Genomic DNA, 21,437 nt, shown 5'->3' on the forward strand with positions numbered 1-21,437 from the left:
TGTTCAATTCCATATATTTGTGGATTTGCCAGGTCTCTTATTTATTTCTACCTTTATTCCTCTGTGGTTGGAGAAGATGCTTTCTACAATTTCAATTTTTTAAAATTTATGGAGACTTATTTTGTAACCTAACGTGGTCACTCCTGGAGAGTGATCTATGTGCACTTAAGAGGACTGAGTATTCTTCTGTTTGGGGGGACAGTGTTCTGTATATGTCTACTGGGTCTAGTTCATTTATAGTATTGTCCATGTTCTCAGTTTACTTATTTATTATCTGTCTAGATTTCTATCCATTGATGACGTGGTGAAAGGCAGTCGCCAAATATTGTAATGGTGACTACTTCTCTCAAGTTCTGTCATGTTTGCCTCATGTATTTTGGGGCACTGTGGTTAGGTATATACATGTTCATGACTGTTATTTCTTCTTCATGGATTGACCCTTTTACTTATATGTCCTTTTTTGCCTCTTCTAACAGTTTTGAATTAAAGTGTATTTAATTCAAGTACAATATTAGTATAGCTGGTATATAAAGCCCAATATTAATATAGCTATCCCAGCTTTCATTTCTTTACTAGTTGCATGCAATATTTTTTTCCCTCTTTTCATTTTCAATCCTATTTGTGTCTTTGGATCTAAGGTCAGTCTCTTGGAAACATTATGTAGTTGGACTGTGCATTTCTATCCTTTCTGCCAATCTGTGTCTTTTAAATGGAGCGTTTAATCCATTTACATTCAGTGTAATTACTGATAAGGTAGGACTTCCTTCAGCCATTTTGTCCTTTGTTTCTTATATATCATACATATTTTGTCCCTGTTTTCCTTTATTGTGGCTTTCTTTTCTGTATAGTTGATCTTTTGTGATGTAACTGATTTACCCCTTTCTCAATTACACTTCTCTATATATTTTAAATACTTTCTTCGTGGTTACCCTGGAGTTTGTATTGAAAAGATAACAACATATTAATAGCATACACAGCCTCTGCTCCTACACCTCTGTTTCCTCCTTTTTATGTTTTTTTTTCCAAACATTGCTTCTTTGTATTTTGTGTGCCCATAATATGGAAATATGGTTATTTCTTACTGTATTATATTCTAAATCTTATAGGAAGAGTAGAGTTATATACTGAGGATACCTTACCATTGTGTTTTGAGAATTTACCCATGTAGTTACCCTTACTGTAGATCTTCATTTCTTCATACTGCTCCTAGCCAGTATTTTCTGTCCTTTCCTTTCAATCTGAAGAGTACTTTTTGCAGGGCAGGTCTCCTGGTGACAGACTTTCTTAGTTGTTGTTCATTCATGACCATCTTAAATCTGCCCTCATTTTTGAAGGACAGTATTGTTAGAAAAAAGACAACAGGCAGTTTTTCTCTTTCAGTATTTTAAATAAATCACACTACTGCCTTCTTGACTCCATGGTTTCTGATGAAAAACTGCACTTAATCTTAACGAGGATCCCTTGTATGTGACAATTTGATTTTCTCTTGCTGCTTTCAGAATTTTCTCTTTATCTTTTGTTCTAGTTTGCTAATGCTGCAGAATGCAAAACACCAGAGATGGATTGGCTTTTATAAAAAGGGCGTTTATTTGGCTGTACAGTTACAGTCTTAAGGCCATAAAGTGTCCAAGGTAACACATCAGTAATCAGGTACCTTCACTGGAGGATGGCAAATGGCATCCGGAAAACCTCTGTTAGCTGGGAAGGCACGTGGCTGGCATCTGCTCCAAAGTTCTGGTTTCAAAATGGCTTTCTCCCAGGACATTCCTCTCTAGCAAGCTTGCTCTTCTTCAAAACGTCACTCACAGCTGCACTCCGTTCAGTCTCTTTGAGTCAGCATGTTTTATATGGCTCCACTGATCAAGGCCCACCCTGAATGGGTGGGGTAACACCTCTGTGGGAGTATCCCATCAGTTATCATCTACAGTTGGGTGGGGCGCATCTCCATGCAAACAACCTAATTCAAACATTCCAACTTAGTCCCCACTATTCTGTCTGCCCCACAAGATTGCATCAAAGAATATGGCCTTTTCTGGGGGACATAACACGTTCAAACCGGCACATCTTTCATGTTTGAAATTTTGAGTAGTGTCTTGGGGGTAATTCTACTATGGTTTATCCTTTTGGGGGTTTGTTTCATCTCTAATACATGTGTATTTCTGCCTTTCATAATATTTGAGAACTTCCTGGTCATTTTTTCCTCAAATATTCTTTCTGCTTGTTTTTCCTTTTTCTCTCCTTCTGTGACTCTCATAATGCATTTGCTTCACGATGTCCCATACATCCCTTAGGCTCTGCTGACTTTTTTTCATTCTTCTCTCCCTTCCTCCAAATGTGTGATTTTGATTGTTCTGTCTTCAAGTTTGCTCATTATTTCTTCTGCCTGTTCACATCTGCTGTTGAATAGTGTATTTTTCATTTCCATTATTGTTTTTTTTTAATCCCCATAAACTCTGTTATGTTCCTTCTGAAATTTTCTAATTCTTCTTTTTCTTCACGCATCATCTTCTTTATCTCCTTTAGTTTTATATCTATATTTAGTTTATTTCTATCCATATTTTCCTTTATTTCCTTAAACTGATTTAGGAGATTTGACTGACCATCTTTGATTAGTTGTTCCACTGTGTTTACTGTGAAATTTTAATTTGTTCCCCTGAATGTGCCATCTCTCTGTTTCTTTGTATGGCTTGTGACCTTCTGTTGATAATTGGACATCTGATTGTTTTGATATGCTAACTGTGGAAGTCAGTTTCTTCCTCTTGCCTAGGGTTTTATGTAGAAAGCCTGTGTGTTAAGCCCATACTTCTGTCTTTAAGAATTTGAATTTTCTCAGGTCTTTTTGTACTTGCCTCTTTCCCTGGACATGCACAATAACATTTAAGATTACCTTATTGAAGGACCAAACTCCACTTTGTCTAGTTTATGGATGGATGTGTAGAAAAGTAGGGGAAGGAAACAAACAGACAAAGGTACCCAGTGTTCTTTTTTACTTCAATTGCTCTTTTTCACTCTAATTATTATTCTTGTTATTTTTGTGTGTGTGCTAATGAAGGTGTCAGGGATTGATTTAGGTGATGAATGTACAACTATGTAATGGTACTGTAAACAATCGAAAGTACAATTTGTTTTGTATGACTGCATGGTATGTGAATATATCTCAATAAAATGATGATTAAAAAAAAAAAAAAAAAAAAAAAAGATTACCTTATTGAAATGAAATAAGCTTCAGTGGCAGAGAGAATCCAAAAGGAGCCGAGAGGTCACTCTGGTGGGCACTCTTATGCACACTTTAGACAACCCTTTTTAGGTTCTAAAGAATTGGGGTAGCTGGTGGTGGATACCTGAAACTATCAAACTACAACCCAGAACCCATGAATCTCGAAGACAGTTGTATAAAAATGTAGCTTATGAGGGGTGACAATGGGACTGGGAAAGCCATAAGGACCACACTCCACTTTGTCTAGTTTATGGATGGATGAGTAGAAAAATAGGGGAAGGAAACAAACAGACAAAGGTACCCAGTGTTCTTTTTTACTTCAATTGCTCTTTTTCACTCTAATTATTATTCTTGTTATTTTTGTGTGTGTGCTAATGAAGGTGTCAGGGATTGATTTGGGTGATGAATGTACCACTATGTAATGGTACTGTAAACAATCGAAAGTACGATTTGTTTTATATGACTGCGTGGTATGTGAATATATCTCAATAAAATGAAGATTTAAAAAAAAAAAAATAAAATAAAATAAAAAGATAGTTCTGTTGTATATATAAAAAAAAAAAAAAAAAAAAAAAGATTACCTTATTATATGTGACTGTTGCCCTTTGGGAGAGGATTTCCATTCCTCTGTTCTTTCTCCGGGAGTCCTGGGCTGTTCTCTTTGTTTTTATACAAATTTTCCACCCCAGCAGCTGTGATTTGCTCAATGGCTCTCCTGTATTCTGGGCTGCCTTTTCATTCTTTTAGCCCTGGGCCTGCACTGTCTTATCATTGTTCAGTTCCCCCTTTCTGTGTGGCTTTTTTTTGGGTCCAGTAAATTCCATGTTAGGGGATCCCATTCCATGAAGCCAGATGGGGTCAGCATTCAAAATCACCCAATTTTGGACTTCCAGAGAAGATGGAAGAGTAGGGAGCTCCAGAAGCCAGTCCTTCCACCAAAACAACTATTAAACAGCAGGGACAGACTGAAATAACTATTTTGAAGCTCCAGAGGCCAGAGGAACACTGTACCGCACCTGGGGAACAGTGGGAGGAAGAGGCTAATCAATTACAGTAAAGAACCGTCAATTGCTTTCTTTGCATGGCAGCTATCAGAGCCTATCCCTTACTCTTGCGGCATGCCGCCGCCAGGTCTAGGCCTCGGCTAGCTGTGCTAACAGAAAGGGAAATAACAATCCTCTTCTACAGGAACAGGGTGTGTACTGCCAATCATGGACCATGGCTTTTGATTAGGGAATTCGGATTGTTGGGTCCCGGCTCTGAGGATAGCCACTGCTTCAACAAAATCCTGTCTCAATGAAGTTGGGGCAGCCATTGCTTCAACCCTTCCCAGACAGAGAGGAGGTAGTGGAGATTTAAAGACTCAGGGTTGCGGGGACAGTTAGCTGAAGGTTTGCATTTGCTGGGCAGGCAGAAAAGCTCACCTTTGGGGAGTTGTTGGAGTTTTTGGTGTCCTTCCTGACCCCCCGCCACCAGGCACTTTGTAGCTGGTCCACACCCCCTTCATGGGTCCCTGGGTCTGTTTTTTTCTGGGAAAGTCCACATTGGGAAACTCCTCCCTAGGGTGACCCTCCTCCCAGAATTTGCCCACCAGGCAAAACCAGCATGAGACAACCAAAGGAGTATAAAAGAACTATGGAGACGGACGGTCTGGAACAAAGGTCTGCCAGCTTTATATACCCAGGAGAGGGAGGTTTGTAGCCTGGGAAACAGAGGGGACAACTAAACTATAAAAAGGGAACTCCAAAACAACGAACAAGCAAAAGCCAATGACAAAACAGAGACCCAATAACACACGGAAAACCCTGCACAGTACATTCGCTCAGGGCAGACCTTCCTGAGAGGGGGGAGGAAGCTCAAAAAAATCTCTTGTCTTATCAGCAGCTGGTTAGAAAACCGGGAAACACACTCCAGGGTTAAATTTTAAAATGTACAGTGTGCAACTCAGAGAACAAGACAAAGAAACAAGAAATCATGGTCCATCCAAAAGAGGATAAAAACCCAGAAAACACCCACGAAGATGACGAGAATGTGTACATACTGAGCAAAGCCTTTAAAACACACGATCTTAAAAATGCTTAAGGAGATGAAGGAACAGAGAAAGAACTACAGCATATCAGGAAAAGGCTTTAAATAGTATTTTTAGAAACAAGTGATTTCAAACTAGAAAAATATATTGTGAAATTAAATAGACTAAAATATTTACCTAGAATACGTACTCACTCCTGCTTGTATAAGAGTTGGCATGACAGCTATGAATAATCCAAGTTGTACATCTTGCATCACTAGCATACCAAGAAGCACAGTGCTGTAGTCTATATCACCTATTTGAGGAAAGAAGGTTATTAAAAACTTGTTTAAGGTAATTTAAAGTATCTTAAGTCAAAATACAGTTATCCTGCATACTTCCAAAATAATTAAAATAGTTTTGATATTTTCAATAAGAATATACTTTAGAATCTCTTTGAAAGCAAAGATCTACACATTTTAAAGATGAAATTTTTCATCAAAAATTTCTAAAATATTTCATCTCCACTACTTACTTATTATTTAAATAGCTACAGACAAATGTCAATACAAAAAGATGACATGGCAAACAAAAATATCACAGGCTTGGATAATGATACCAATTTCATTCTATGTCCCCAAAACATGCAAAGAAGTTTTCATTTCTAATCTTTGTTTCTTTTCTAAACTACTCAAGAGAGACTTGACCCAGATCCCTTTCTGATCACAACTTTCCATATTCTAAGTTCACTGGGCAGTTTGGCTGACACTGGTAATTTTCTCTCACAAACTCATCATCACTGTCACGATGAATATCCCTACCGTATGAAATAAAACATAGACCTGGTGGAGAAATGTGGATTAGATGGTATGCTGGTTTGAATCTATATACTCCAGAAAAAGCCATGTTCTTTTAATCCAATCTTGTGGGGACAGACCTATTGTATGTGGGGATCTTTTGATTAGATTGCTTCCTTGCAGATTTTACCCACTCAATTGAGGGTGGAACTTTTTGATAAGATTATTTCCAAGAAGATGTGATCCTGCCTGTTCAAGGTGGGTCTTAATTAGTTTACTGGTGTCTTCTATGAGAGATAAAAAGCAGAGACATTTTGAAGAGAGCTCAGAGAGACGCCTAGAGAGAAAACACCCAGAGCCAACAGACACAGATGTTTGGAGATGCTAAGCTAAGAGATGGAGCCCAGAGTTTGCCCTGGAGAAGCTAAGTGAGCCCACAGAAGCTTAAGGAGAAAGTCACTGGAATCAGAAGCTGAAAGCAACACAACCCGGGAGCAAAGGACCAGCAGATGCCAGCCACATGCCTTCCTTGCTGATAGAGGTGTTCTGGACGCCATTGGCCTTTTCCTCAGAGAAGATATCTATCTCTTGACGCCTTAATTTGGACATTTTCATGGCCTTAAAATTGTAAATTTGTAACCAAATAAATCCCGTTTTAAAAACCAAACAATTTCTGGTATTTTGTATGCTGGTGGCTTTAGCAAACTGGAACAGATTTAAACACTGTAACAGCAATAAAAACATGACATAGTTAAAGGGAGTAAATTGTTTCCCTGGAAAAAAGAAGGGAAAACATTATTTTTCAAGAATTCAGTACTTTAACAAGCCTTAACTTGTCTCCATTTTCAACAGTTCTAGCTTTAGACCTTTAAATATGCTTCTAAAAATTAAACTGCCATTTCCCCCCCCAAAACAAGCTACCTTGTTTCTTTAAAAAAGGTATTGACATTAACCGATTTTTTTAACATGCATGTCTTTAACCATACACTGTATAAAGGGGTTTGAATCTATTATGTACCCCCAGAAATGCCATGTTATTTTAATCCAATCTTGTGGGGGCAGACTTATTGTGGGTGGGGACTTTTGTTTAGATTATTTCCATGGAGATATGCCCCTGCCCATTCAGGGTAGGTCTTGATTAGCTTACTGGAGTCCTTAGCAGAGCTGACAGCCAACACAGACCCAGATGTTTGGAGATGCTAAGCTAAGAGATGAAACCTAGAGTTGGCCCCAGAGAAGCTAAGTGATAACCCACAGACGTTTAAAGAGAAAGCCACTGGAATCAGCAGCTGAACGCAACGCAACCTGGGAGCAAAGGACCAGCAGATGCCAGCAACGTGTCTTCCCAGCTGACAGAGGTGTTCCGGTCACCATCGGCCTTTCTTCAGTGACAGTATCCTCTTGTTGATGCCTTAGTTTGGACACTTTTATGGCCTTAGAACTGTAAAGTTGTGAGCTAATAAACCCCCATTGTAAAAGCCAATCCAATTCTGGTATTTTGCATGCCAGCGGTCTTAGTAAACTGGAACAGGACCAGACACAAGGTTTTTACAATCACATGGTCTCAAAGATAAAAGCTATATAGCTATACAATCATTATCCAACATCAAGGCTACTGGGTTACAGTTCAACAATTTTAGGTATTTCCTTCTGGCTAGTCTAATACACCAGAAACTAAAAAGAAGTATCTATATAATGATTCAGTAATCATTTGTTAAATCATAACTTCTCTGTTACAACTCCTCCCTCTCATTTGATCATTCTCTCAATCTTCAGGGTTATCTAGGCAACGATCATTCTAACTTCTTTGCACTGCAAAGGGGTGACAACATTATGGGATAGAGGAATGAAACTGGTTGATGTTTTTGGACAGACTGGTACCTCTGGGTTTCAGGGCTTATCTGGCATAGGAACAATCTGGAGGTTTTAAGTTTCTGAAAAAAATAAACTCAATAAGTAAAATTTTTATGTAGTCTTAGATAGAGCCCAGGGTATTTTTTAGGGTTTTCAGGAATACTGTAGGTTGGGGCATGGCATATTTTGGCAATCTGCAATATCTGGTTGAAGCCTGTATAAGAGTAACCTCCAGAATGACCTCTTGATTCTATTTGAAATCTCTTGGCCAGTGAAACTTTATTTCATTTCTTTTCCCCCTTCTGGTCAAGAAGGCATTGTCAATCCCATGATGCCAGGGCCAGGCTCATCCCTGGTAGTCATGTCCCATGTAGGTAGGAGGGTAGTGAGTTTATTTGCAGAGTTTGTCTTAGAGAGAGAGGTCACATCCATTAACAGATTTTTAAAGACCAATCTGACAGAGTAAACTTATATAAAAGGAACTCTTAAAACAAAGCACAACCACCAAACCAAACAAAAATAAAAACTCTCACTGCCAGCAAAAATCTCACAATGATGAGTTTAGGTAATCGTTTCAGGAGGCTTATTTATTGCATAAAATTAAATTTTTGATGAATAAAATATCTTGGCTTAGAATTTTAAAACATTCTAAATGGAAGATTACATCAGGTTCTTGTTATAGCTTTGCATCTTTGAAGTTTATATGATTCAGTAGATAGTGAATAATTCCCTCACAAATACTAAATGTGGGAAACTTCAAAAATCTATTATTTTTCAACACTACAACACCTTGGTGGGATCATGATTACTGTAAATCTCCTGATCTTCCAAAATTTGCTAGATCATAAGCTCAGAGTTACTCTGTGATGCCCTTCCCCTACTCCTTACATAAGATTAATATATTTGAAGCCTGTGAATACTACCGAACTGCTTTATTTAAATATAAATCTTCTTACAACTTACTTTTTAGAAATAGTCTGATAATATTCTTCCAGCATTTTGTATACATTTAAAAAATTTAGCTCTTTTACTTTTTACCTGATCACAGTCAAGTAGCTTAAATCCAACAGATATTCAATTATTAAACACTAGACAATCTGCTCTATGATAGAGAATGTTCTTCACTGCTATCTCCAGTACACAGTACAGTGCCTGTGTATACAGGTCCTCAATAAACATCTGTTCATGCTGGAATTCAGTGGAGGCTAGAGTAGAAAGACAAATGCTTGTAGAAGTGGTAAGTACAAAATTTAAACAGTGCAATCAAGATAAAGATGAAAATCATTAATGTAAAATACTAAAATTTACTTTAAAATTTTTTATTTTGTCTGCACTTTACACCATTTAATTTTTATACTTATCAATAATATGAGCTTTTTAATTTTTTCCTCTTTTCCATTCTTTTTATTAAATATTTTAAATGCACAGAAAATAAAGAATATAACAAATACCCACTACTGAATTTTAAGAAATGTTACACTTTAGGCATATTAGCTTTGGATTTTTAAAAAGAAATAAAATATTACACGTAATACCAATGTCTTTTACAAAACATTCACTTCTGGATTCTACTCTTCCTCCCCACCTCCTGGTCATTATTTATTTTTAATATTTATCATTCCCTTGAGTGTTTTCCTACTTCTATATAACAGCTCCGTATTTGTAAACAACACTGAGTTTATTATTTTGAAACTTTAACTTTAAATATCATGAACATTTTTGCAACTTGCTTTTCTTTTTGGCTCACTACTTTGTTTGAAAATTATTCGTTTGATGCATAAAACTCTAAGCCATTTTAAAAACTGTTCTAGAATATACCACAATTTATACATTCACCCATTCAGGGACATTAAAGTTTTCAGTTTTTCCACTATTACATTCATTACAAACAATACTCTAATGAATATTCTAGGATATTGATTGGGAAATCTTTCCTTCTCCTTCTTGTTTTCATGTGAAAACATTTCTCCTAAATAATCCTGACTTTTTGTCTTATTGCTCATTCACTACACCCAAAGAAATGAGTTTCTTTATCTAGGAATTGGAAGTAGCTCTCTTCTTTCTCTTGTAAACCAGCCTGTCTATAGCAGGCTCACAGTTCAGCAGTTCTACCCTATGACCTAAGTTTTTCAGGACAGGCCTCTACCCAGGAAGGCCTCTGAAGTTCAATGCTGCATACAGCTGGGTGGGTAAGTCTAATTCTGGGGTTAAGTTTTAGAAAGCCCATTGTTGCCATAAATAGAAGCCACTTCTTGTAAGCTACTTTTTATCATAATCATTCTGATATTTTGACCTCCCACTGCCTAACTTCTTTGTTTATCCTTCTACTAGGTTGGAACATAGACACAGAAGAATGAATATTGGACCTTGTTCTGGTTTGTTAAAGCTGTCAGAATGCAAAATACCAGAAATGGATTGGCTTTTACAACAGGGATTTATTGGGTTACAAATTTACAGTTGTAAGGCCATGAAAATGTCCAAATTAAGGCATCAAGAGGTAGATACCGCGATTGCACTTCTCGGTATATACCCGGAAGATCGGAAAGCAGTGACACGAACAGATATCTGCACGCCAATGTTCATAGCAGCATTATTCACAATTGCCAAGAGATGGAAACAACCCAAATGTCCTTCAACAGATGAGTGGATAAATAAAATGTGGTATATACACACGATGGAATACTACGCGGCAGTAAGAAGGAACGATCTCGTGAAACATATGACAACATGGATGAACCTTGAAGACATAATGCTGAGTGAAATAAGCCAGGCACAAAAAGAGAAATATTATATGCTACCACTAATGTGAACTTTGAAAAATGTAAAACAAATGGTTTATAATGTAGAATGTAGGGGAACTAGCAATAGAGAGCAATTAAGGAAGGGGGAACAATAATCCAAGAAGAACAGATAAGCTATTTAACATTCTGGGGATGCCCAGGAATGACTATGGTCTGTTAATTTCTGATGGATATAGTAGGAGCAAGTTCACAGAAATGTTGCTATATTAGGTAACTTTCTTGGGGTAAAGTAGGAACATGTTGGAAGTTAAGCAGTTATCTTAGGTTAGTTGTCTTTTTCTTACTCCCTTGTTATGGTCTCTTTGAAATGTTCTTTTATTGTATGTTTGTTTTCTTTTTAACTTTTTTTTCATACAGTTGATTTAAAAAAGAAGGGAAAGTTAAAAAAAAAAAAAAAAAAAAACAAGGAAAAAAAAAAAGATGTAGTGCCCCCTTGAGGAGCCTGTGGAGAATGCAGGGGTATTCGCCTACCCCACCTCCATGGTTGCTAACATGACCACAGACATAGGGGACTGGTGGTTTGATGGGTTGGGCCCTCTACCACAGGTTTTACCCTTGGGAAGACGGTTGCTGCAAAGGAGAGGCTAGGCCTCCCTATGGTTGTGCCTAAGAGCCTCCTCCCGAATGCCTCTTTGTTGCTCAGATGTGGCCCTGTCTCTCTAGCTAAGCCAACTTGAAAGGTGAAATCACTGCCCTCCCCCCTACGTGGGATCAGACACCCAGGGGAGTGAATCTCCCTGGCAACGTGGAATATGACTCCCGGGGAGGAATGTGGACCTGGCATCGTGGGACGGAGAACATCTTCTTGACCAAAAGGGGGATGTGAAAGGAAATGAAATAAGCTTCAGTGGCAGAGAGAATCCAAAAGGAGCCGAGAGGTCACTCTGGTGGGCACTCTTATGCACACTTTAGACAACCCTTTTTAGTTTCTAAAGAATTGGGGTAGCTGGTGGTGGATACCTGAAACTATCAAACTACAACCCAGAACCCATGAATCTCGAAGACAGTTGTATAAAAATGTAGCTTATGAGGGGTGACAAGGGGATTGGGAAAGCCATAAGGACCACACTCCACTTCGTCTAGTTTATGGATGGATGAGTAGAAAAATAGGGGAAGGAAACAAACAGACAAAGGTACCCAGTGTTCTTTTTTACTTCAATTGCTCTTTTTCACTCTAATTATTATTCTTGTTATTCTTGTGTGTGTGCTAATGAAGGTGTCAGGGATTGATTTGGGTGATGAATGTACAACTATGTAATGGTACTGTGAACAATCGAAAGTACGATTTGTTTTGTATGACTGCGTGGTATGTGAATATATCTCAATGAAATGAAGATTAAAAAAAACAAAAACAAAAACAAAAAAAAAGACATAATGCTGAGCAAAATAAGCCAGGCACAAAAAGAGAGATATTGTATGTTATCACTAATGTGAATTCTGTGAAAAATGTACAATGTTTTATACTGTAGAATGTAGGGGACCTAGAGATACCAATTAGTGGAGGGGGAATGATAATCTAATAAGAACAGATAAACTATGGAGGGTAATCTCAATGTTATGGGAATGCTCAGGAACGATTATGGTTTGTAAACTTTCTTGGATATAGTAAGATCATGTTGGAAGCAATAGAGTTATTTTAGGTTTTTTTTTTCTCTTATTCCTTTGTTTTCTTAGGGGTTGTTAATTTTCTTGGGGTATGGTAGGAACATGTTGGAAGCAATGTAGTTATTTTAGATTATTTGTTTTTCTTACTCCTCTGTTTGGACATGGTTTATTAATTTTCTTGGGGTATGGTAGGAACATATTGGAAGCAAAGTAGTTATTTTAGGTTATTTGTTTTCCTTAATCCATTGCTTTGTTTGAAATGTTGTGGGGTTTTTTTGGTTATTGTTTGCCTGTTTGTTTTTAATTTTTTGAGAAACAAAGTTAAAAAATTGAAAAAAAATCAGTAGAAAAATGGGAGTAAAAACTAAATGACAAATAGGGTGGGATGGGGGGATGGTTTGGGTATTCTCTTTTCACTTTTATTTTTTATTCTTATCCTGATTCTTTCTGATGTAAGGAAAATGTTCAGAAATAGATTGTGGTGATGAACGCATAACTATATGATCATACTGTGAACAGTTGATTGTATACCATGGATGACTGTATGGTTTGTGAATATATTTCAATAAAACTGAATTAAAAAAAAAATTATAGATGGATAGAAAATTAAAAAAAAAAAAAAAAGAGGTAGATACCTTCTTTGACAAAAGGCCAATGGCATCCGAGGTTCCTCTGTCTCATGGGAAGGCACATCGCTGGTTCTGTTTATCCTCTGCTCCTGGGTTGTGTTGCTTTCAGCTTCTGATTCCAGTGGTTTTCTCTTTAAGTGCGTGTGGGTTCTCAGCTTCTCCAAGGAGTAAACTCTGGATTACATATCCTAGCTTCTCTCTTAAATTCTCCTGGGGGCAAACTCTGGACTTCATCTCTTAGCATCTCCAAACATCTTTCTATCTGCATCTCCAAGCATCTGGGTCTGTGTCAGCTCTGGGCTCGCTCTCTCTCTCCGTGAGCTCTCTTAAGGACTCCAGTAAACTAAGACCCACCTTGAATGGGCAGGGTCACATCTTCATGGAAACAACCTAATCGAAAGATCCTACCCACAATAAATCTGAATCCACAAATTGGATTAAGAGAGTATAGTTTTTCTGGGGTATGTAATAGTTTCAAACTGGCACAGACCTCTTTAAGTGTTTGGGCCCCAACAGTTGCTGTACTGGCTGGAAACCTTGATGTGGTAGTATGAAGCTGTTAAGTAGCCCAGGAAAGGGGGGGGGGGGGGGAGAGACAGCCCGGAGAAGATATCCTCTTGCTGATGCCTTAATTTGGACATTTTCATGGCTTAGAACTGTAACTGGTAACTTAATAAATCCCCATTGTTAAAAGCCAACCCAGTTCTGGTATACTGCATTTTAGCAGCTTTAGAAAACTGAAACCCTAGAGAAATAGAAAGGAACAGAACTGGGGAAAAACAAAAGTGACAACAACAAACAACAAAATCCCACAATTGTACAATGACTGAGGTTTCTGGTGTAGCCAAAGTAGGTAGCTTTAAACTTTGGTGGGACAGTATGAAATTTGGGGCATGTAAGAACTTTTAAAAAACTTATCATGGAAGTTTTAAACATAGGAAAAAAGCAGCAAGGATAATACAATGAATTTCCATGAAGAGATAATCCATATTCAGTCATTAACTCATGGCCAATCTTGTTTCATATATTAACCTTCATCTCACAGCCTTGAAGCAAATCCCAAGTATACTCTTAGTCATAAACTCTATTGCAGAAATCAGGTCATTTATCCAAGGAACTTTCTAACATTTAAGATGTTGCTGACTGCATCCCCCAGTGTCACTGAAAATGTTCCTCTTTCTATTGCATTTCCTGTAAAATTGGTTTGGTCAGACTCAAGCTAGATTTTTTTTTTTTTTTTTTTGCAAAACTATTTCACAGGTAACATTAAATACTTCCATCAAAATGTCCAGTTGTCTTTTTGTGATATTAGGGACCAGTGTTAATAATTGCTTCAATCCATATTTTATCAGGAGTTTACAAAATGGTGATATCCTAATTCTAATTTCTCATTTATTAATTGGAATAATTCTATCGACATTCTTTTTCATTATATACCCATTTTCAAATTAATCAGTTGGTTCTCAAGGATTCTCCAAAGATAACAATAATTTTAAATATTATTATCAGTTCCTGGATTTATATATATTTGATGAGTTTCAATCTGATGATTAGTATTTTACTGACACTCAAACTGTTCCATTTTTTTGACCAGTGGGAGTCTCTTCAGATTGGCTTTTGAGTGCTTCTGACGTGAACCCGTTTCAGTTATACTAAGGCTGCTGGAAAGCAGTATACAAGAAACGGGTTGGCTTTTAACAATGGGGATTTTCAAAGTTACAATTTATGATTCTAAGGCCGTGAAAATGTCTAAATTAAGGCATCAACAAGAAGATACCTTCTCAGAGGAAAGGCTGCTGGCATCCGGGGTTCCTTGTCACATGGGAAGGCACATGGCGACATCTGCTGGTCCTTCTCTGCTGGGCTCTGGTTTCAAAATGGCTTTCTCCTGGGTGTTTTCCTTCTTAGCTTCTCTTCAAAATGTCTCTACCTTTTATCCTCTCATAGAGAACCCCAGCAAGGGGATTAAGACCCATCTTGAGTGGATGGGGTCACATCTCTGTGGAAACAACCTAATCAAAAGGTCCCACCCACAGTAGGTCTGCCCCAATAAGATTAGATTAAGGGAATATAGGCATTTCTGGGGGGACAAAGCAGTTTCAAACCAGGACACCCCCAATGGTCTTCCTTGCTTTCTGGTATTGCAAGATGCTATAGACTCATCTTGTATACTGCCTGCTCTAGATGGGGAATACACTGTCTTCCGTTTTTATTGGGTGTCCCCTCCACATACTGTGGGGGACCCTCCATGGCAGGTCACACCTCAGATCCACAATTCCTGGTTTTCAAGCCCCTTTCTAGTTACTCCGACAGAGGAGAAGCCTGTTCTGCCTCACCTACTCCACCATCTTCCTGGAAGTATCTCAAATAAAATTAAACATGCTTCTTTCTTATAATCTTAGGTCATAAAATAAGTATATCCAAAAAAGAAATAAGTGCATATGATCATAAAAAAAAGAATAAAAATGTTTATAGCAACTTTATAATAAGCAAAAACTGAAAAGTACCAAAAAACTATGAACATGTTGAAGTGTTTACAAGTGAGGTGTACTGATTGCAACTTACTTTGAACTGCATCAAAAAATAAAAATGATTAGTGGATGGATGGATGTTTTGATAAAGCAAATATACCAAAATGCTAAGTCACAGAATCTAGGTAGAAGATATATAGATATTCACTTTAAAATTCTGTCAACTTTTCTATATATTTGAAAATTTTCAAAATAAAAATTTGAGGGTGGGGGACATTCTGTTAGGTTATGGATGCCAGATATAATAGAGAATATTCTGTATGATTTCATTTATATGAAGTTCAAAAACAGGCAAAACTACTCTATCATAATATCAGTCAATAAAGTAGGTGGTATTGACTTGAAAGAGATATAAAGGAACTTTCTGAAGTGATGAAAATGCTGTTTTTAGCTGGGTGGTGGTAATACAGTTATATACATGTTAAAATTAACTTGAGCTGTACACTTAAAATTTGTGCATTTTACCATATATTAATTATACTTAAGAACAATGTTTAAAATATTTCTAACTCTGTGTGCTAAAAAGGCCTAGAACCATTGACCAACCAGTAGCAATGAGCACTCCTAATGCCCCAACTGTTCTCTTTAAATACCATTTTTCTCTAAAAGAACCCAGAGCTTTTTGAGAAAATTGCTGATTTAGGTCTGGAGCAGAAAGTATACAAGATGAGCCACCCTCAGGCCAGCAGCAGCAAAACCACCACAGAGAAAGAGAGTGAGCAGTGGCTCTCCACTCCTACACACCTACCTTGACAGTTTGCTGGGGGGGTGATCCTCCATAGCCAGACAGCGGGGAGCACCCATGAGGGAACCCGGCACGTGGCAATTGCTCTCACCCCATTGAAGTGGGAGGGGGTGCCAGGGCAAGAAGTGGGGAAGGAGAGGAGCCATACCAGCGATCAAGAGGCCCTCCCATACCCCAGAGACTTGTGGGTACAGGCAGGCAGAGAAAAAGCAGGTAGGACACTCATCCCACCTGTGGGGTGCCCTTGATCAGGCTCCCTGCCTACCTGCTTAGGGCACACATTGCAATCTGAGGAACAGGATTCCCCAGAGCACAGAGAGATCTGGTGCACTGATTGGTGCCCAACCTGGTTTGGACTCCACCCACCACACAGAAGTCGGGGAAAACCTACTTGAGAGTGCCACCTGCTGGTACATTATGGAAACTGCACTCCAGCAAGCTGTGCCTCAAGAGCGTCACCTGCTGGTAAGATTGGGAAAATTCACTCCAGCAAACCAAATTATATATGAATGCTCAATTAAGTCTGCCCTTCTCAAAATAACCCTATCAAGACAAGCAAATGCCCCAAAGTCAGCAGAAAATTACAAAGCACTTGAAGGATATAGAAGATATAGGCAAGCCAAACTAACAAATTAAAAAGCTGGAAGAGACTCTAAATTTGGAGCATTAATCAAAGAAGTACACACAAATATCAATATTATGGATCTGGATATAAAGGATATGAAGGAGACCCTAGAAGAACATAAAGAAGGACTTGCAAGAATAAACAATAAAATAGTGGATCTTATGGAAATAAAAGATACTGTTGATCAAATTGAAAATATTCTTGAGACACTACTTCTTCAGATTTGAAGAAGCAGAGGAACGAATTAGCATCCTCGAATACAGGGTGATGGAAATTGAAAGCACAAAAGAATGAATGAAGAAAAAAATGAAAAAATTAAAAATGGGTCTCAGGAAAATGATGGACAACATAAAGCGCACAAATACAAGAATCACTGATGTTCCAGAAGGGGAAGAGAAGAGCAAAGGCCTAGGAAGAGTAGTTGAAGAAATTGTTGGGGAAAACTTCCCAACCTTTCTAAGCTACATAAATATGTAAATTAAAGATGCCCAACAAACTCCAAAACAGAATAAATCCAAATAAACCTACTCTGAAACATATACTGATTAGATTGTCAAATGATGAAGAAGAGAGATTTCTGAAATCAGCAAGAGAGAAGCAATTCAACACATAAGGGAAACAACATAAGACTAAGTACTGACTACTCAGTGGGCATCATGGAGGCAAGAAGGCAGTGGTATGACATATTTCAGAGTCTGAAAGAGAAAACCTGCCAGTCAAGAATTCTTTATCCAGCAAAGCTCCCCTTCAAAATTCAGGGAGAATTTAAAAGTTTCACAGACAAACAAATGCTGACAGAATTTGTTAACAAGAGACTTGCCCTGCAAGAAATACTAAAGGGAGCTCTACCAGCTCAGAAAAAAAGAACAGAGCATGAGGTCTGGAGAAGAGTACAGAACTGAAGAGTTATTAGTAAGGGTGACTTAAAGGAGAAAAAAGAGAGATGGAAAAAAAATAGATCTAACAACTAAAACCCAAAGGATAAGATGGTTGGTTCAAGAACTCCCTTCATGGTAATAACTTTGAATGTGAATGGATTAAACTCTCCAATTATAAGATACGGACTAGTAGAATGGATTAAAAAATATAACCCAGTGATATGCTGTTTAGAAGGGACTCATCTTAGACCCCGTGACACAAAGAGACTGAAACTGAAAGGATGGACAAAAATATTCCATGCAAACTCAATCAAAAGAAACCCGGGGTAGCTGTACTAATATTGGACAAAATTTTATTTGAAACTGCCGTGAAGTTTTCAAAAGTGGTTGAAACATTTTACATTCCCATCAGCAGTGTTATGAATGTTAAAGTTTTCCCACACCCTTACAAACTCATGGGGTAGTCAGTCTTTAGTCCCTTTCTGCTGGGTATGAAATGGTATCGTATGATTTTAATTTGCATTTCCTTTTTTCTTAGGATGATGATCACCTTCATTTGTTTACTGGTCATTCAGATATCTTGTTTTGTGAAGTGCCTGTTCAAGTTTTGACTGTTTTTAAAAATTGGATTTTTTTTAAAATGCAGTAATATTGGACTTCCCCACCTGGGTTGTTGCTGATGTTCTCACAAACATTGAGGACTCACGGTTTGGTATGCCAAGCCCTCTACCTTGGGGCTTGCCCTTATGAAGGTTGTTACTGCAAAGGAGAGGGTAAGCCTACTTATAATTGTGCCTAAGAGTCTCCCCCTGAGTACCTCTTGTTGCTCAGATGTGGCCCTCTCTCTCTCTAAGTAAGTCAACTCAGCAGGTGAACTCACTGCCCTCCCCCCTACGTGGGACATGACTCCCAGGGGTGTAGGCAAAGCAGGATGAGCCCAGATCCAGCATCATGAGATTGAGAACATCTTCTTGACCAAAAGGGGTAAGTGAAATGAAACACAAGGAAGTTCCACTGAGTGAGAGATTTCAAATGGACTTGAGACGTCACTTTGTGGGCATTCTTATGTACTATATAGATATCCCTTTTTAGGATTTAGTGTATTGGTATAGCTAGAAGTAAATAACCTGAAACTATCAAACTGCAACAATTGTATAACAATGTAGCTTAAATGGGGTGACAGTGTGATTGTGAAAACCTTGTGAATCACAGACCCTTTATCCAGTGTATGGATGGATGAGTAGAAAAATGGGGACAAAAACTAAATTAAAAATAGGGTGGGATGGGGGGGTAATTTGGGTGTTCTTTTTTTTACTTTTATTTTTTCTTATTTTTATTCTTTTTGGTGTAAGGAAAATGTTCAAAAATAGACTGGGGTGTTGAGTGCACAACTATATGATGGTACTGTGAACAGCTGATTGTACATTATGTATGATTATACGAATTGAATTTTTTAAAAAATTGGATTTTGAAAAAATTTCTGATTTGAGGAGTTTTTAAAAATATGTATTCTCCAGATTGGTCCTTTAAAATGTATATGTATGGTGAGTATTTTCACCCAGACTATAGCTTGCCCTCTCACATTTTAATGGAATCCTACAATAAACAGAAGTTTTAACTTATAATGCAGTCCAATATTTCAGCTTTTCTTTTCTGGATAATGCTGTTTGTTTCCTAAGTAATCTTTGCCTACTCCCTGTGTTATAAAGATATTCACCTGCTTTCTTCAAGAAGCTTTTTAGTTTTCTTCCAGAAACCTTAGTTTGTCAGGAGTACAATCTATCTCAATTTTTCTTTCTTCCTTTCTTTTTTTTTACTTTTTTGGTGAGAGACAGGAGTTAAGGTTCACTTTTTCCACACAGACATCCAGTTTTTTCCAGCACTTTTTATTGAAAAGGTATTTCTTTTGTATTGGATTGTATTGGTGCCTATTCTGGTTTGCTAATGCTGCCATTTTGCAAAACACCAGAAATGGACTGGCTTTTATAAAGGGGGTCTATTTGGTTACACAGTTACAGTCTTAAGACCATAAAGAGTCTAAGGTAAGGCATCAATGACAAGGTACCTTTCAATGAAGGATGGCCAATGGCATCCAAAAACCCGTTAGCTTGGAAGGCACATCACTGGTGTCTGCTTGCTCCCAGGTTGCATTTCAAAATGGTGTTCTCCAAAATGTCAGTGTCAGCTTTCAATGGCCATCTTCAAAATGTGTCTCTCAGCTGCAACTAGCAATGAGCTCCTTCTGTCTGAGCTTTTACAAGGCTCCAATGAACTAATCAAGGCCCATGCTGAATGGGTGGGGCCACGCCTCCATGGAAATTATCTAATAATGGGGGTGGGTCACATATCCATGGAAACAACCTAATCCAACATTCAAACCTAATCAACACTAATTAATATGCCTGTCCCTACAAGATTACATTAAAGAATATGGCTTTTTCTGGTGGACATAATATATACAAACCAGCACAGTGCCTTTTACAAAAATTAATTGAGTACATCTGGATTTATTTCTGGATTCTTTATTCCATTTATCTATTTTTTAAACTTACAAAATACTACATTATCTTAATTATGTAGTTCTATATTAAGTCTTAAAATCTGTTGTGAAAGTACTCTAACTTTTTTCCTCAAGAATGTCTTGGTTATCCTAATGTGCTCGGCATTTCAATATAAATGCCAAAATTAACTTGTCAAATTCCACAAAAAAGCTTTAGCTTGTGTTGAATATCTGGATCAATCTGGAGAAAATGGACATTTTAACAATACCTAGTCTTCCAATTCCTGACCATGCTATATTTCTATTATATAGGTCTCCTTTAATTTCTCTCAGCAGTATTTTATACTTTTCAGTGCAGAGGTCCTGTATATCTTTTAATAAATTGTCTTCCTGAGTATTTGATGGTTTTTTGATCTATACAACCAATATAATAATTTAGACAACAGATTTTTATATACTTCCCTCTTGAGTCCTCTGATTTTGCTAAATTCACTTACTACCTCTGCTTACATGTTTTTAGATTCCTTTGTCTTTTCTTCATATCCAATCATGTTCTCTGTATAGATAGTTTTATTCTTCTTTTCTAATGTTAATCCCTATTACTTCTATTTCTGGCCTTCTTAAACTGGCTAGGTCTTCAAAAACAATAAAAGAGGGAGGGGGCAATATGGCAGCATAGAGAGGCGTGGAATTTAGTTAGTCCCCTGGAACAACTAATAAATAGCCAGGAACAACTAGTAAATAATCTGGAATAACTGCTGGAGGACAACCATGACTGTCCACACATCATAAGCCAACCTGGATTGGGAGGAATGCCTGAGATGGCAGCATAAAATCTATAAGTAAAAACTGTGGAACCATGCCGGAAGACCCCTCCCCCAACAGCAGGCTGAGCTGTAAAACCTGGCAGTGGTAGAAAGCAGCACTCTCCGAGCAAGCAAATATACCTCAGCTCAGCTCCAACTGGGGCTTTAATTAACAAATATGGACTGATGAATACAAGCTACAAACCCCCAAGCAGCAGAAAGAAGCTTTTAGTAATGACTGACCTGAAAGAACCAGAAGACTCCACTGTCCCATGAGGGGGAGCCCAGAAGACCAGGTGTTAGCCCTGGCCGATGAGAGAAACTGGGGGGCTATGTACTGGCTCTAAAAGGGGGATTTCTTTCAGTTTTTTTCTCTCTTAACCTGAGGGGCTCAGTGGAGAATGCCTCAGCCATTTTCAGTTTGCAGCACTCTGACCCAGA

The 21,437-nt window shown here is 37.9% G+C and overlaps 1 protein-coding gene across 4 annotated transcripts in view; it reads right to left on the bottom strand.

Annotated features, from left to right (window-relative positions):
* TMCO3 (transmembrane and coiled-coil domains 3) overlaps window positions 1-21,437 on the bottom strand; it is a 118,201-nt gene that overhangs the window by 36,035 nt on the left and 60,729 nt on the right. For all 4 annotated transcript variants that reach the window (XM_037799603.1, XM_037799600.1, XM_037799602.1 and 1 more), the window contains one exon: window positions 5,424-5,541. In XM_037799603.1, coding sequence (XP_037655531.1) covers window positions 5,424-5,541 — 118 coding nt within the window. The remainder of the gene's footprint in view (window positions 1-5,423; window positions 5,542-21,437) is intronic.

This window comes from Choloepus didactylus, chromosome 12 (assembly GCF_015220235.1).
Source record: "Choloepus didactylus isolate mChoDid1 chromosome 12, mChoDid1.pri, whole genome shotgun sequence".
Taxonomy (NCBI): domain Eukaryota; kingdom Metazoa; phylum Chordata; class Mammalia; order Pilosa; family Megalonychidae; genus Choloepus; species Choloepus didactylus.